Raw genomic sequence first — 18,083 nt, 5'->3', positions numbered from 1 at the left:
TGATCACAATATGAATAAATATAGGCTTTTTGTTAAAAAGAAAAAAGTATATAGTTATATTCAAAGTGAATATTCTCATCTAACCCTTACTCACCACCCTGACCCAAAATAATATGGTTAATATTTAGTAAATATTTTATATGCATATTCTTCAGACAAGGGTTATACTAAAAATATGCAATAACTCCTAAATCATGGCCCCTCACGTATAAGAACATAGCTCCAGAGAAGAGTTCTAGAGAATTGCTAAGTATTATCTGTTTAGTGGCTGGGAAGACAAAGGGCAGAGAGGAGCTTGGCCAGCTGGAGTAGCTGACAGACAGCTGAAAGACTCAGGCCAGCAGCTATTTACAACTGATACAAAATTATTCCAGTGTCTTCACAACTTTATTGCCATACATTAATGTGTACCACCTCATAGCAGTCCTGTGAACATACACAGACACACATACATACGCAAAAAATAAAAACCAGAATAGCATTATTCCACATATACAACTTGCTTTTTTCACTTGATAATATATCACAGATATCTATTCACATCTGTGCACATAGATTTATGTTCTTATTAATAGATAAACAGTCACTTAGTTAGCCAATCCATTGTGGATAAATACAACTTAGTTTTGTTACCCCAAAAGTTACTTCTTACTCTTTGTACTTCTTTTTTTTTTTCTTAAAGATTTTATTTATTTATTTGACACAGAGAGAGAGAGAGAGATCACAAGTAGGCAGAGAGAGGAGGAAGCAGGCTCCCCGCTGAGCAGAGAGCCTGATTTGGGGCTCAATCCCAGGACCCTGAAATCATGACCTGAGCTGAAGGCAGAGGTTTAATCCACTGAGCCACCCAAGTGCCCGGTACTATTAATTCTTAAAACTTTTTTTAGAATTTACTAGTGAAGACATCTGAGCCTAGAGTTTTCTTCATGGGAAGATTTTTTTTTTTAAGATTTTATTTATTTATTTGACAGACAGAGATCACAAGTAGGCAGAGAGGCAGGCAGAGAGAGAGAGAGGAGGAAGCAGGCTCCCTGTGGAGCAGAGAGCCCGATGCAGGGCTCAATCCCAGGACCCCGGGATCATGACCTGAGCTGAAGGCAGAGGCTTAACCCACTGAGCCACCCAGGCGCCCCCTGGGAAGATTTTTAACTACAAATTCAATTCCTTGGGCAGATTTCTTCTTGAGTGAGGTTTAGTAGTTTGTCTTTGAATGAATGTGTTCATGTCATAGAGGTCATCAAATATAGTGGCATAAAGTTGTTCAAAATATTCCCTTGTTATCTTTTTGGTCTGTAGAAATGTTCTGTCATTTCTTGTACTGGTGATTTGTTATCTTCTCTTTTTTTTTTTTTCATGATCAAATTAGAAGTTTACCAGTGTTATTGGTCCTTCCAAAGAACCACTCTTGGTTCTACAGTATACTCTCCTGTGGTTCTGTCTTTAATTTTTTACACTTCAACACTTATTTTTAATACCACTTTCATTTCACTTATTTTTGCTGGGTTTTTAAGGTGAAAGGTTGGATCACTTTGAGTCCCTTATCAATTTCTGGTATAAGTATTAAATGGTATAAATTCTCATCCAAGAACAGATTTAGTTACTTCCCCCAAATATTGATATGTTTTTTTCATTTTCATTCAAGTTAATTCATGGAAAATATTTTCTAACATCTCTTGTAATTTTTTCTCTGAAGGCATGGCAGTTTAGAAATACCTTATTTGGGGATGCCTGGGTGGCTCAGTCAGTTAAGCAGCTGCTTTCGGCTCGGGTCATGATCCCAGTGTCTTGGGATCGAGTCCCACATCGGACTCCTTGCTCGGCAGGGAGCCTGCTTCTCCCTCTGCCTCTGCCTGCCACTCTGCCTCCCTGTGTGTGCTCTCTGTCTCTCTCTCTCTGACAAATAAATAAAAATAAAATCCTTTAAAAAATTTTTAGAAATATCTTGTTTGGCTTCCAAATATTTGGGGATTGTCTAAACATACTTCTGTTATTGATTCTTTGTTTAATTCTATTATGGTCAGAGAACACAATTTGTGTGACTTCAGTTCCTCCACAGAAAGTTGTTTTACGGCTCAGTACAGCCTCTCCTTGTGAATGCTCCATGCATACTTGAAAAGAACCTGAGATTTGGTGTTTTCTATAATTATCAATTAGGTCATGTTGGTTGGTACTATTCTTAAGTCTTTATCCTTACTGATTTTGTTTCCTTGTTTTATTAGTTGCTAAGAAAGCAGTGTTCATGTTATAAGTATTCATAAATTAAGAAAAGAAGGGTCAACAATCCTGATCACCAATTACAATGTGTGGAGTTTTTTTTCCCCACACATCCAGGCAATTCTTGGACACCAGCTGGGTATCCTATAATTCAACTCAATTCTGACACTATCTAGCTTGAGACAGCATCAGATTCCATATGTAAGGGCTCTGTCCCACAAGAATGCCTACCATTTTAAATGTCAGTGACAAACCCATCTTGTTACCTGTGCTTCTGACAGACTGGTTATAAATCAGAGGTTGCCATGACCCCCACCTTAATTTGATTAATTTGTCAGAGTGGCTCACAGAATTTACAGAAACATTTTACTCACTAGATTGCCAGTTTATTATAAAAGGATATAACTCAAGAATAGCCAGATGGGAGAGAGGCATGGGGCAAGGTATAAATAAAAGGGTGAGGAGTTTCCATATCCTCTCTGTGCATACCACTCTTCCCAAATCTCCATGTGGTCACCAACCCAGAAGCTCTCCAGACTCTGTACTTCGGGGTTTTTATAAAGGCTTCATTCATAGGCATGAGTGACGAAATCACTGGCCATTGGTGGCTGAACTCAATCTCTAGCCACTGTCCCCTTCTAGCCTCTGATAACCTAGAGGTTTTCCAACAGTCCCCATTAACATAACAAAAGACACTTTTTATCATTCCCATCCCAGGAAATTTCAAGGGTTTTAGAAGCTTGGTGGCAGAAACGGGCCAACAATGACAGATGAATAGATAAAGAAGATGTGGTGTACAAACACACACATGCATGCACACACACACACACTCACACACACTGGAATATTACCCAGCCATCAAAAAAATAAAATCTTGCCATTTGCAATGATGTGGATGGAACTAGAAGGTATTATGCTAAGTGAAATAAGCCAATCAGAGAAAGACAATTATCATATGATCTCACTGGTATGTGGAATTTAAGAAACAAAATAGACAATCATAGGGGAAGAGAGGAAAAAATAAAACAACACGAGACTAGAGAGGGAGACAAACTGTAAGAGACTCTTAATCATAGGAAACAAACTGAGGATTGTTGGAGGGGAGGGGAGAGGGGGCATGGGATTACTGGGTGATGGACATTAAGGAGGGCATGTGATATAGTGAGCACTAGGTATTATATAAGACTGATGAGTCACAGACCTATACCTCTGAAACCAATAAAACATTATGTGTTAATTAATTGAATTAAAATTAAAAATTTTTAAAAAGAGGAACAAAGACCAAATATATATTTCTTATTATAAAGCACTGGGTAAACCTAGTTTTAGAATTATTTAAAATGAGTAATATGTTATGGATGCCAGGAAACAAACTGAGGGTTTCAAAGGGGAGCAGGGAGGGGGATGGGTGAGCCTGGTGATGGGTATTAAAGAGAGCACATATTGCGGTGAGCACTGGGTGTTATACTCAAACAACGAATCATGGAACACTACATCAAAAACTAATGAAGTACTGTATGGTAACTAACATAACATAATAAATAAGTAAATAAATAAAATGGGTGACATGTTTTTAATTATTTTTGTAGTTGCTACCATTGTAACACTCAAATCTCATTCTATTATTTATAGCTAGTAGCGTTTTTACATAGTCAAACTAGGGTCAGATTAACTAATTCATCATGGATTCGAAGCCTGTTGGTTTCCAGGTAAACAAGTATGTGTGAGGTATTGTTGAATTCATCATAAGGTATCTTGATCTCAGTGGTAAAATGTGTACTATTGACCACAGGTTTTGGAGTCAAATATCTATGTGTTCAAATACCAGCTCTACATTACTTAATTCATTAATACTTAATGTAACTATTGGATAACTCACTTAACCTTGCCATAACTCAGCTTCTTTGTCTATGAAATGGAAATAATAATACTCACTACTTGGAATTGTTGTGAGGGTTAGAGTTCATATATATACGGCATCTGTTACTCAGTAAGCAGTAAGTGGTAGTAGTAGTTATAGTAGTAGAAATAAGTAATAACAGTGGCAATAGGCTGTATTATTATTAGAGAAGATACTTTGTTAAAACATGTACAATAAATTTATGCTATTAATGTATATTAAATATATCTGCAAACATGCACAGCTCACCTTTTTCTTTCAGCTTTGTCAAATTTTCTTTCAGTTTCTCAATTTCTAGCTGAGCCTTCTGAAGTGCAGAATCTAAAGAAACAAGAAAATATTTCTGTGAGGAGCAAATGGTTAGTGTGATGATCACATTTAAAATTATTCTCTTTTTTGGGAACACTCCCTTTCTGCTGATTGTCTTTTGAGTTTCTACATAAATGACACCTCCAGGAAACTTTTCCAGACTCGTCTTCTTAGCGCTCCAACTGCACCCTATCATTATTCCTGATTATGTGATCTCATAATATTACTGTCCATGTTGAAGAGCTTGGACCACTATAATCAATAGGAGCAACTCAACGTTTTAAGCATGGTACTATCAGCTTTAATTGCACTCAGAAACACTTTTTTTTTTTAGATTTTATTTGTTTATTTGACAGACAGAGATCACAAGTAGGCAGAGAGGCAGGCAGAGAGAGAGAGGAGAAAGCAGGCTCCCTGCTGAACAGAGAGCCCGATGCGGGGCTTGATCCCAGGACCCTGAGATCATGACTTGAGCCAAAGGCAGAGGCTTTAACCCACTGAGCTACCCAGGTGCCCCAACACTCAGAAATACTTAAAATTAATTTTTACAATTAGTAATACTTAGAATTTTACCAGTAGTGCTCAGCATCCAACTCTTGATTTTGGCACAGGTCATGACCTCAGGATCATGAGATCAAGCTCCACATCGGGCTCTGCATTCAGCAAGGAGTCTACTTGATATTCTCTTTCTTCCTCTCCCTCTGCCCCTCCCCTGCCCCATACATGTGCTCTATTTTATTTTAAAATAAAATAAATCTTTTTTTTTTTTTTTTAAAGATTTTATTTATTTATTTGACAGAGAGAAATCACAGGTAGATGGAGAGGCAGGCAGAGAGAGAGAGAGGGAAGCAGGCTCCCTGCTGAGCAGAGAGCCCGATGCGGGACTTGATCCCAGGACCCTGAGATCATGACCTGAGCCGAAGGCAGCGGCTTAACCCACTGAGCCACCCAGGCGCCCTAAAATAAATCTTTTTTTAAAAAAGAATTTTCTCAGTAGTTGCTAGAAATATCAAGACAACAAAATTTCAGGAAATACCTTTTGATACTATTTAAGAATTATGTGAAGATGGCAGAATGGTACAGGGCAAGAGCATGGGACACTGGAGTCAATTGGATTTGGGTTCTTTAATCCAGGTTTTATCACTTTGCCTCCTGGGATCTAGTCATTACCAGTGATATATTTGGTGGGTTTTCTATGTCAGGATGAAGAACCTCCCAGAAATAAAAGACTAACATGAACCTTATAATAGATTATTCCAATCACAAAGTAAATACATAGGCACAATTGTGCATGTTTCGTTATTATTCCCAAGGCACTCAATTCTTTGGAGTAAATCACAGCCTAATCTACCAGATTCAGCTAAAATTGTATTTCTGACCATAACAATACTAAACCTGCCACTGTTATCAACAGCATCTGCTATTAGTCTCAGATATATTAATATTATAATAAATCTTCGAAGTAAATATTAGCACCCCCATTTTATAGATAAGGGAAGGCTCAGAAAAGTAAGCAACTTGCTCAGTGTCACACAACTAGTAAATGGTAAAGCTGGGACCTGCACTCAAGTCTGTTTGAATACACTGTGCCAGAGATGTGAGAATAGTGCTGTTTTACTAAAACTATGGCTTCGTGATGTGTTCATCTATGGAAGGAGAGGGAGTAGAATGATAGCTGGTGGAGGGGTGTTCTAGAAAGAGGGAAAGCGTATGTGGAGGAGAGAGAGTAGGAGAGAACACTGAGTGCTCTAGGAACATGTAGTCTAATATTGCTTGGGCCTACAGTGCCAAGGGTTATGGGAAATGTGGGATATGAAGCTGGATAGATAGGCAAGGGCCAAACCAGAAAGGCCTTAGAGAGTTCAGAATTTATTTTACAGAATAAATTTTTTATGGAAGCTTAAATGACCGAGGAAGTAATAGACAAGTTCTGCAAACATTTGATTAGATTTCCACTTAAGAAAAAAAAAAAAACCTCTTTTTACAATAAAACATACAGCCAAATATATCACATACCAAATTCTGATACATCAGAGACCACCAACAACATTAACTCATGTTGCCAAGTTAGCTTCTCCTGCCATGTTTATGCAGATATTTGAAAATCATAGCTCTCTATCATGACTCTTAAACTACTAATATTTCTAAAACTGTGTTGGCTGTAAGTTTCTGAGACCTCTCTATTGTTTGACAGTTTTACTTTGTAAGTCTATTCCTTTAGTGGTTACCCTCAATAATTTTGGAGGGAACTTTTTTATTATGGAAATTTTCAAACATATATAAAAGTAGATTAAGAAGTTATGAACAGTTATGGAAATACCTATATCTATCATCCAGCTTTTAACAATTGTCAAGCTATAGCCAATCTTGTTTCATTTACATACTTAAATATTATATACTTAAATGGTTTTTTAATGCTGTATAGCAAATCATCACAAATTTAGTGACTTAAAACGATATCCATCTTTCAGCCAACAGTTTTGTAGATCAGAAATCCAGAAATGGGGGGCACCTGGGTGGCTCAGTGGGTTAAAGCCTCTGCCTTCGGCTCAGGTCGTGATCCCAGGGTCCTGGGATCGAGCCCCGCATCGGGCTCTCTGCTCCGCAGGGAGCCTGCTTCCTCCTTTCTCTCTGCCTGCCTCTCTGCCTACCTGTGATCTCTGTCTGTTAAATAAATAAAATCTTAAAAAAAAAAAAAAAAGAAAGAAAAAAAGAAATCCAGAAATGGTATGGCTGAGTTCTCTAAGAGTCTTATGAGGCTAAAATCAAGGTATGAGGTAGGTGTGTTCCTCTCTGAAGCTTCGGGAAAGAATCCATCTCCAAGCTCATTCAGGTTACGGGCTGAATTTGGTCCCACGGTTTTAGGACTGAAGTTTCCATCTCCTTGCTACTGTTAGCCAGGAAGCTCTCTGAGCTCTTAGAAGCAACCAACATTCTTGGCCACATGGTCTCCTCCATCATCAAAGTCAGCAAAAGAGAATTTCCCTCATATTGAACCCTTCTCACACTTTGAATATCTTTCACCAGGAAAAAAACTAACCCCTTTTAAAGGCTCATCTGATCAGGTCAGTCTCTTCCAGGATAATCTCTCTTTCTTAAAGGCAACTGATTTGGGACCTTAACCACATCTGTAAAGGCTTTTCACAGGAGCATCTATATTGTATTTGACTGAATAACTGGGAAAAGTTATGTCTACACCAAATGGGACTCTTAGAGATGATCTTGGATTTCTTACCATGTTTGCTTTTGGCACTGAATTAATATACCATTGCCTAATCCAAGATCATGAAGGTTTACTGTTTTCTTCCAAGAGGCTCATAGTTTTAACTCTTATATTTAGCTTTGTAGTTTATTTTGAGTTAATTTTTGTGTGGGTATTATGTAAAGACCTTTAAAAAGCAAATCCCAGAAGCCATATCACTCATCTATAAATATTTCACTATATATCTCTAAAAGATAAGAATTCTTTTTAAATACTGTTCATTATTTTACTTCATAGTTAAATTGCAAGACAAGAACTCTTTTTATTTATTTATTTTTAAAGATTTTATTTATTTATTTGACAGAGAGAGACACAGTGAGAGAGGGAACACAAGCAGGAGGAGTGGGAGAGGGAGAAGCAGACTCCCTGCTGAGCAAGGAGCCAGACATGGGGCTCTATCCCAGGACCCTGGGATCATGACCTGAGCGGAAGGCAGATGCCACGTGTGGTTCAGGAAATTTAACAATTTTTTATATATCCAGTACATATCCACATTTCCAATTATTTCACAAATGTTACAAATGTGTTTGAATCAGTGTCCAGTAAAAGCCACACATAATTGGTTAATAATTCCTTTAAATTAAAAAAAAATCTTTTTCTTTCAATTTATTGACGAATACTCTAAATATTTGACATGAATTTTTTTTTAAAAGATTTTATTTATTTATTTGTCAGAGAGAGAGCAAGCGAGAGCGAGCACAGGCAGACAGAGTGGAAGGCAGAGTCAGAGGGAGAAGCAGGCTCCCTGCGGAGCAAGGAGCCCGATGTGGGACTCGATCCCAGGACGCCGGGATCATGACCTGAGCTGAAGGCAGCTGCTTAACCAACTGAGCCACCCAGGCATGCAGACATGAATTCTTTTTTATTCTTAAAAAAAATCTTTGTTATTATCCAAAATTTTTAATTCTCATCCAAATTTTTTGGATATGATACAGAGCGAGCTAGAAAATAAACTGGATAACTTCATCCAAAAAAAGTCATTTGGGGGGCACGTGAGTGGCTCAGTCAGTTAAGCATCTGCCTTTAGCTCAGGTCATGATCTCAGGGTCCGGGGTCCAGCCCCACATCAGGCTCCCTGCTCAGTGGGGAGTTTGCTTTGCCTTCTCCCTCTGCCCCTCCCCCTTGCTCCGGCTCTCTCTTTCAAATAAATAAAATCTTTAAAAATAAATAAATTAATTAATTAATAAAAGAGTCAGTTTATTGAAAGAAGTAGGCTAATGGTAAACACAGTTACCCAGAAATACATTCTGACTTATAAACTGATGACTCAAGAAGTTATACATAGGGCATACATCGGACTAATATATTTTATTTTATTTTTTAATAGTACATGTGTTTTTTATTTTTTTATTTTTTTAAAGATTTTTATTTACTTATTTGACAGAGAGAGATCACAAGTAGGCAGAGAGGCAGGCAGAGAGAGAGGAGGAAGCAGGCTCCCTGCTGAGCAGAGAGCCTAATGAAGAACTCAATCCCAGGACCCCGAGAAGGCAGCGGCTTAACCCACTGAACCACCCAGGCGCCCCTACATGTGTTTTTTAAAGGACTTGCTAATTTAGCTTCCCAACAGTGCCCCAGTATACTTACTGCAGAGACAGTTTTCAGTTAGTAGTTTAGGAGCTACCAGACTGACCATGGAAGAGGGGGCCGTGTGATGGTGGTCTGTTGTGTCCAAATGTAACTAAGGGGATTGGGGGTCCTGGTTTTCCTTTCGCCTTCTGTACTACAAGGAGCAGAGACTGCTTCTCATCATACTCACATAGCCAAATTTCTTTTCTCTTTTTTAAAATAGGATGTATAGCTTACATACAGTAAAATTCACCCTTTTAGGTGTACAGTTCAGTGAATTTTGACAACCTTATCAAGATATAGAACAATTCCATATTCCAAAAATTTCATTTGTGTTCACTGTCTAAAACACATTCTTAACAAAATCTCAACCCTTCTGATATTGTTTTTAAATCTATGTCAATTTGGCAGAATCATTACTGTTTTAACATTTAATACTTTAAAGATATAGTAACCTATATACTGCATTTGAAAATTGGGCAATTTCTTAATCACTGTAAATTATAAATATAGAAAGGGGATAATTTTTAAAGTTTAAACTTTATTCTAAAATAAATTATTGATAAAGGAAAGATTTAAATATAAACAATGAAACCATAAAAGCACAATAAAACACTATAGAGATGAACACTTTCAAAAACTTTGTAGTGATATAGAAAAGGCTTTTATACATGAAAACCCAGAAGCCCTACAGAATAACTCTGATAAACCCAACTTGATAAATATTAGCATTTCTTTATGGCAAGCCCCCCCAACACAACATTTATAACCAACAGAAGGCTCATTATCCATAATATATAAAGAATTTTAAAAGTTTTGTTTTTTTGGGTTTTTTGGGTTTTTTGTTTTTAACTAAGTAATGTCTATGCCCAATGTGGGGCTCGAACTCATGATCCTAAGATCAAGAGTCACATGCTCTACAGACTGAGCCAGCCAGGTGCTCCAGGAGTATATAAAGAATTTTTACAAATTAATAAAAGATACAACCCAATAGAAAAAGTACAGGAGACTTAAGCAGGTACTTCATAAAATAGTGTATCCAAATGAGCAACGACAAGAGTAACAAGAAATGATGACAGGGTTTTCAGTTCATCAGCCATCAGGGAAATGCAAATGAAAGCCATCACTAAATACCACACACTTACCAGAAAAGGCCAAGTTAATAAAACTGACGATGCCAAATACTGACAAAGAATGTGGAGCAACCAAAATCTCAGTAACAACTGAGATTCAGTATACAACTGAAGCGAGCTTAAATTGATACAACTATTTGGAAGACAGTGTAACAGTTATCTACCAAAGTAGAATATGCACATAACCCTTTGATCCAATCATTAGGATCATTAAGTCTATCACAATCAGAAATGTGTTGGTAAGTCCAAGAATATTCCTAGCAGCACTATTCATAAGAGAGCACAGCTGGAAGCAACCCTGATGTCCATCAGTAGAACGGCCAGATAAAGTGAATGGCAGTGTGTTCATTCAGCGGACTATTATACAACCAGCATAAGTCAACAAAGTGCTGCTATATGCAACAGCATGAGCCAGTCTCACCAACGTAAGATTGAACAAAAGAAGCAAACTAGGGGCACCTGGGTGGCTCAGTCATTAAGCATCTGCCTTTGGTTCGGGTCATTATCCCAGCGTCCTGGGATCGAGCCCCGCATTGGGCTCCCTGCTCAGCAGGAAGCCTCCTTTCCCTCTCCCACTCCCCCTGCTTGTGTTCCCTCTGTCGCTGTGTCTGTCTCTGTCAAATAAATAAAACCTTTAAAAAAAAAAAAAAGAAAGAAAGAAATTAAATTTAAGAATGCATATTGCCTGCAGTCGAAACTCCAAAAGAGTGTGATAAGTCAGAATAATGGTTCCTTCTGGGTGGGAGAGGGTGTAGACCTAGCGAGAAGAAACAAATGGGGCTCTGGAATGCTGGGAGCGCCTTGCACCCCATGATGTGCACTCAGGAGTTGTGCATGTTTGGGTAGGTATATTATGCTTATGCTTCAGTAGAAATTTCTGGACACTGTACAAAAAGAAGCTGTTTATCAAACTTAATGTGTTTCAGATTTTTTTCCCTCAGTGTACTCATGTTCCACCCTGAGAAAAGGTCCATTACATTTAAACCATCATCAAAACAGTTCCTCTGCAACCATAGCTTACCTAATTTCCCCTGTTCTTTCTTCTTCTCCTGTAGCTCATCAGTGAGCCTTTGGATCTCTTTCTGGGCCATCCCTAACTTCTCTGCTGCTTCGTCTCCATTTCTCTCCAGGCAGTTTTGTGACGTTTTATCTTTTTCCAGGTCTTCATTACGGGACTGAAATAAAAGCGTTGTTAGTAATAAAACAAAAATTAAATGTACTCTTATAACACTGCACTATTTCCCACAAGCATTTGAAAGCTAACAAAGAAAAACAGCAAACAATATTTCATTTGTATGTATTTCTTTTATTTTTTATTTTTTTAAGATTTTATTTATTTATTTGTCAGAGAGAGAGCGAGCGAGAGCGAGCACAGGCAGACAGAGTGGAAGGCAGAGTCAGAGGGTGAAGCAGGCTCCCTGCAGAGCAAGGATCCCGATGTGGGACTCGATCCCAGGACGCTGGGATCATGACCTGAGACGAAGGCAGCTGCTTAGCCAACTGAGCCACCCAGGCGTCCCTGTATTTCTTTTATTAAGTGAAACCATGAATATTGGTGACATTTGATTTTTTTTACCTATAAAAATACAACTTCTTACAGTTCAACCTAATATATCTAAGAGTTTATGGTTATGTGATTATAAAAAATAGAAATTTTATCATAAAAGTGAGTATCATCTGGTGAAAAAGAGAAAAAAACTCTTCATGTGTATGTTCCATTAAATACAGTTTACAAAATGTTTTCACATGGAATATTTCATTTAATGTCAAGGTATGCACACACTCAAATCATGTTTATGGCTCCTTTTCTGCAATTATTTTCAAAGCATTTTAAAAGTTAAGAAATTCAGTCTCAATTATATCTTGCTTTTGATCCCCCAAATATGTATTAATTTACATAATTATCATACAAATATTTCTAAAAGATAATAAGACAACCAAAATACCATCTGCATAACAAAACCACTTCTAGCACATCAGTATATATCCTTGCAGTATTTTTTATTTGTAACATTTTCACATAGTCATAATCCCAATCTCTGTACTTCTCTTTTTCATTTAACATTATATGAGAAACATTCCCACAAAAATTGTACAGATTTTGTAATGAGAATTTTTAAAGGCTATATAATGTTCTGTAATGGGTGTCACATGATTTATATAATCACTTAAACATTTGGTAGTTTCCAATTTTTGCTATCTAAAATAATACTATGATATACAGTTTTATCCCTATACATTTATCTTGGGTTACTTCCTGTGATTAAATTCCGAGCATATTCTTTATTTGCTGGATTTAGCACTTAATAACATTTCCCCAGAGCAAAAAATTTAATTCCATAAGGAGAATTGGTTATACTTAAAATAATATGCTATATATATTAAAGGACTATCCAAAATAAAGGACTCCAAACATATTTGGGAAGGATTATCCCAAAGTGATTTTTCAAAGGATGTAACACACACTGATTTTAAATTTTTATACATTTTTTTTAAATCAGCTATTTATTTTTTCTTCCCAAATCTTTGTGATATATTTATACATTTATGTACAATTCTATAATCTTCACAGCATGGATTTATATTTTAACATATTCAAACAAAATACTTGTTAAAAGCTAATGTGTTAGATGGGGGTTGGGGGAAGGGGGGTGGGGTTATGGACATTGGGGAGGGTATGTGCTATGGTGAGTGCTGTGAAGTGTGTAAACCTGGCAATTCACAAACCTGTACCCAGGGGCTAATAATACATTATATGTTTATATTTTTAAAAAAGCTAATGTGTAATTAGCTCCTATTACTAATCAAAGGATTCTTTTTTTTTTCTTTACCTCACTCAGAGATTTTCCAGGCTGCCGCACAGGTACCTGATATTTCTCATGTTCTCTTTGCAGAGGCTGGTGAATTTGCTCAAATTTCTCCTAAATAAATAATGAGAGAAATGAAACGTACATCAGTCAATCTTCATAAATGTCATTTAAATTTTTTTTAAAAAGCGAAAAAAAAAAAAGCACAGTCCAATCCATTTTATGAGCTTAGGCAATGCATTTTCAATGAGATAATATCACACCCAATATCACAACCAATGAAAATTGGTTCCTATGGGGACAAAAAAATCTTATTCTTTTTATGTGCAAAGCATGATATGCCTACAGTACACAGAACTCTACAGTAGTATTAAAATTTCATGGGGGAGTGATTGGGAAAAATTATCTAAAAGTGTCATTATAGAGGCAATAATGAAAAATGATTGGCTAACACTGGCTAGCCAAACCTTGAGATTAAAACCCAACAGGGGCGCCTGGGTGGCTCAATGGGTTAAAGCCTCTGCCTTTGGCTTAGGTCATGGTCCCAGGGTCCTGGGATGGAGCCCTGCATTGGGCTCTCTGCTCTGCAGAGAGCCTGTTTCCTCCTCTCTTTGCCTGTCTCTCTGCCTACTTGTGATCTCTGTCTGTCAAATAAATAAATAAAATCTTAAAAAAAAAAAAAAAAAGAAGCCCAACAAAGATAACAGGGGAAAGAAAAATCACAGGGCAATCTTCTTATTCATAAATGTAGATTAAAAATCATAAACAAAATTTTATCAAAAATAATCTTACAATATCTAGAAAGGATAACATATCATGAACAAGTTGGATTTGTCCCAGCATTGCAACAACAGGTTTGACATTAGAAAAATAAATGAATGAAATTCTCTCATTAACAGATTCAAGTTCTAAATTATTTCATAATCAATGGCTACAAAAAATAGTTTATAAATTCACCACTGGTTCCTAATAAATGCTCTTAGCAAACTAGGAATAAGAGAGTAAATAATAGATAATAAATAAACACTACCATTTGAAACAAAACCTTCAGCAAACATCATACATAATAGTAAATCACTAAATGCTTTCTCCAATATTAATAACAAAATGATAAAGCTAAATAATACTACTAATAATACTAACTTCAAGATAACAGTAAAGAGGGGCGCCTGGGTGGCTCAGTGGGTTAAGCCTCTGCCTTCGGCTCAGGTCATGATCCCAGAGTCCTGGGATCGAGCCCGAGCCCCGCATTGCATCGGGCTCTTTGCTCAGCAGGGAGCCTGCTTCCTCCCCTCTCTCTCTGCCTGCCTCTCTGCCTACTTGTAATCTCTGTCTGTCAAATAAAATAAATAAAATCTCAAAAAAAAAAAAAAAAAGATAACAGTAAAGAGCCTAGCCAATATAAGGCAAGAAAAAGAACTAAAAGGGGGGCGCCTGGGTGGCTCAGTGGGTTAAGCCTCTGTCTTCAGCTCGGGTCATGGTCCCAGGGTCCTGGGATTGAGCCCCACATCAGGCTCTCTGCTCCTTGGGGAGCCTGCTTCCTCCTCTCCCTCTGCCTACTTGTGAGCTCTGTCTGTCAAATAAATAAAATCTTTTAAAAAAAAAGAATTAAAAGGAATAAGGACTGAAAAGGAAGAGACAAAAGTATCATTATTCTCAGATAATATCATTGTATAGGTAGAAAATATTTTAAATATTCAAAAAATTTTTCAGAATAAATAAGAGGGGTGCCTGTTTGGCTCATCAGTAGAACACATGACTCTTGATCTCAGGGTTGTGAGTTTAAGCCCCACATTCGGTGTGGAGCCTACTTAAAAAAATAAATAAATAAAAATAAAGAGCAAAAATAAATTTAAAATATTTGTTTATTATTTATTTATTTTATAAATAAATATGTAAAATTAATAGGAAGTTTTAGCAACAATGTTAAGTGTTGGTCAGTATATAAAATAATTATACTTTTAAATACCAGCAATAAATAGTTAGAAAATTAATTCCTTTTTAAAAAGATAGCTTAATAGCATCCAAAAATATGAAATACCTAGAAATAAATGTTAACAACACGTGTAAGATTTTGTGGGAAAAATCATAAAACTTTATTTATATACATGAAAAAATATATGGATATTCTATGATCACAGATCACATCAATATTTTAAGATAGCAAATTCCTCTTTTTTTTTTTTTTTAAGATTTTATTTGTTTATTTGACAGAAAGAGAGAGATCATAGGTAGGCAGAGAGGCAGGCAGAGAGAAAGGGAGAAGCAGGCTCCCCACTGAGCAAAGAGCCCCATTTGAGACTCAATCCCAGCCCCCTGGGATCATGACCCCAGCCAAAGGCAGACACCCAACCTACTTAGCCACCTAGGAGTCCTGATAGTAAATTCCTCTTAAACTGATTCAATACAACCAAAAACCCAAATCCCAGATTTTGTAATAACATGAACCAGAATGTTACTCTTTCCTCTTAAAATTATTTAGTGTGACTCTCCAGACCTTCTATAACAAAGTCTATCAAATGTTTTTATGCCTTAGGGCACTTGGCTGCCTCAGTAGGTTTGTAGGCAGCAACTCTTGATCTTGGGGTTGTAGGTTCAAGCTCCATGCTGGGTTTAGAGATTACTGAAAAATAAAATCTTAAAAAAAAAAAAAAAAGTGTTTCTGCCCCTAGTATGGTTCAGCAACATTGCTGGGTGCTGAGTCCAAACTTTAGCTTAGCATATGAATCTCACCATGATGTGGTGCCTGAAAATATCTCCAGCCACATTTCTCAGCATTCACTCACATGAACCAGTCTGTGATATATACTGTTTCCTCTGCCAGGAATGCCTTTCCCAGCTTCTTCATCTAGCTAACACATACTCAGTTTTCAAAATACTACTCACCATCTCCTCTGGAAGGCTTTTCAGTTCCCTGACCCATTACATCTGACTCAGACCCTCCTCTGAGTTTCTCGAACCTTCTATGCCTTCCTTTATCATGGGACTTTACACACTGAACTATAACCACTGGCTTTTTTCTTTCCTCCATTAGCTTGTAAGCTTGCAAGTCCAAATCATGTCTAACTTGACTGTGTTTCTACATTCGCTGGCACCGAGCCTGGCACATGGAAAGTTCTCAATAAACAGTAACAATAATGCTAATTAATACGCTGGTTTCTCTTCAGATAGCATAAATTTTTCACCTTTTACTACAGATTTCTGTACTACAGATATTTTTCTGAGGAAAAAAAACCCCCACAATAATGCTAATTAATGTGTGAGGTACTATTCAAGAGCCTTATATATGTTATTTCATTTTCATGATAGCCTTGTGGAGTAGTTGAGTCAGTCCCAGATTTTATAGATGAGAAAATCAATGCTCACAAAAGTTAACTAACTTGCTCAAGTTCATACCAAGAATAAGTGGCAGAGAAGTCCATCCAAAAATGAAACCTATATACTCGGGGTGCCTTGGCAAAGCCGGTTGAGTGGACAGCTCTTGGTTTGGGTTCAGGTCAAGACCCTTAGATGGCGCCCCACATCTGGCTCCAGGGCATGCAGGGTGTTTGCTTCAGAATTCTCTCCCTCTTTCTCTGCCCCTCCCCCACTCACTTGGACATGTTCTCTCTCTCTCTCAAATAAATAAGTAAATCTATAAAAAAAAAATACCAACTTACTGAAGCATTATTAAAACTGGCTTCCTAGGGGTGCTTGGGTGGCTCAGTGGGTTAAGCCTCTGCCTTCAGCTCAGGTCATGATCCCAGGGTCCTGGGATCGAGCCCTGCATTGAGCTCTCTGCTCAGTGGGGAACCTGCCTCCCCCTCTCTCTCTGCCTGCCTCTCTGCCTACTTGTGATCTCTGTCTGTCAAATAAATAAATAAAATCTTTAAAAAAAAAACTGGCTTCCTAATAATTTAATGAATGAATGATTAAAGAAACAAACAAACAAACAAATAAAAAAAATGGCCTGACTCTTATTCAATTATCTAGTTAATTTCAGAATACCTGGGCAAGTCCTTTCTGTAGGTTACTGGTCATACATCTTTGTGACTCTGGTTTGGGGTCCCCAGTTTCCAGTTTCCTCAAGAGTGTACTTCTTTCTACCAATAAGTATATAATCTGTTCACTGGGGCTGCTCAGAGCTATTTCAGATAAGCCCTCTTTATACAACATTTCTTCAATCTCTTTTATTCGCACTTCTGTTAGGAAGAAATAACAGAAACAAAGCTGTTAAAAGAAATGCCGGCAAATAATTGGTGTTATAAAATATTAAATGTGTTCTTAATGAAATAGCAAGTTAGTTTTTTAAAAATCAGCTATATTGCTACTACCACTCTTCTGCCCATCCCTTCAGGGCATCTGCAAACTTTCAGAAAAAAAATAACCAAAAAAGTAGTGGAAAAGGGTTCTCAAAAGCAGTAAATATTCTTAATGTTATATAACTTTAAATATTGTTGTTTTATTGAATGCTTACTATGTGCTAGGTATTATACCAAGCACCTAAGATAAATTTATGTCATCTAATCTGTGCAACAATTCACTGAGGTAGGAAACATGATTACCCTTTATGAGACAAGGATGCAGGCACCAACAAGCTAACCAATTTGTGAAGGTTACTTAACTAGTCCTGCCAAAATTCTTGGTGATTTCAAAATTCAGGTAGATTATTCTAGTGCCCTGGCTTCTCAGTCTCGCCAACTAACTTCCACTTAGGTGAGTAGAGACGAATTTAGGTGAAAGCAATCAGCACTGGCTGTGCAGTTTTCTCCAGCTACACTTTGCTTCTGGAGTGAGGGGCAGGATTGGTGAAGGGTTCGTTTACGGGCTGGAGTTCTGTCAGCCAAGTATAATGGAAGGAAAGAGGGGCAAGGGAATTGTGGGAGGGAGTGATTATGATGGTGAATTGC

The 18,083-nt window shown here is 37.3% G+C and overlaps 1 protein-coding gene across 3 annotated transcripts in view; it reads right to left on the bottom strand.

Annotated features, from left to right (window-relative positions):
• CCDC30 (coiled-coil domain containing 30) overlaps window positions 1-18,083 on the bottom strand; it is a 116,139-nt gene that overhangs the window by 85,411 nt on the left and 12,645 nt on the right. For all 3 annotated transcript variants that reach the window (XM_059374375.1, XM_059374376.1, XM_059374374.1), the window contains exons 5-8: window positions 17,182-17,375; window positions 13,219-13,308; window positions 11,409-11,562; window positions 4,364-4,435 (exon numbers count right to left, since the gene is read on the bottom strand). In XM_059374375.1, coding sequence (XP_059230358.1) covers window positions 4,364-4,435; window positions 11,409-11,562; window positions 13,219-13,308; window positions 17,182-17,375 — 510 coding nt within the window. The remainder of the gene's footprint in view (window positions 1-4,363; window positions 4,436-11,408; window positions 11,563-13,218; window positions 13,309-17,181; window positions 17,376-18,083) is intronic.

Source organism: Mustela nigripes, chromosome 14 (genome assembly GCF_022355385.1).
Source record: "Mustela nigripes isolate SB6536 chromosome 14, MUSNIG.SB6536, whole genome shotgun sequence".
Classification (NCBI taxonomy): Eukaryota; Metazoa; Chordata; class Mammalia; order Carnivora; family Mustelidae; genus Mustela; species Mustela nigripes.
This window is presented reverse-complemented; position numbering and strand designations above follow the sequence as displayed.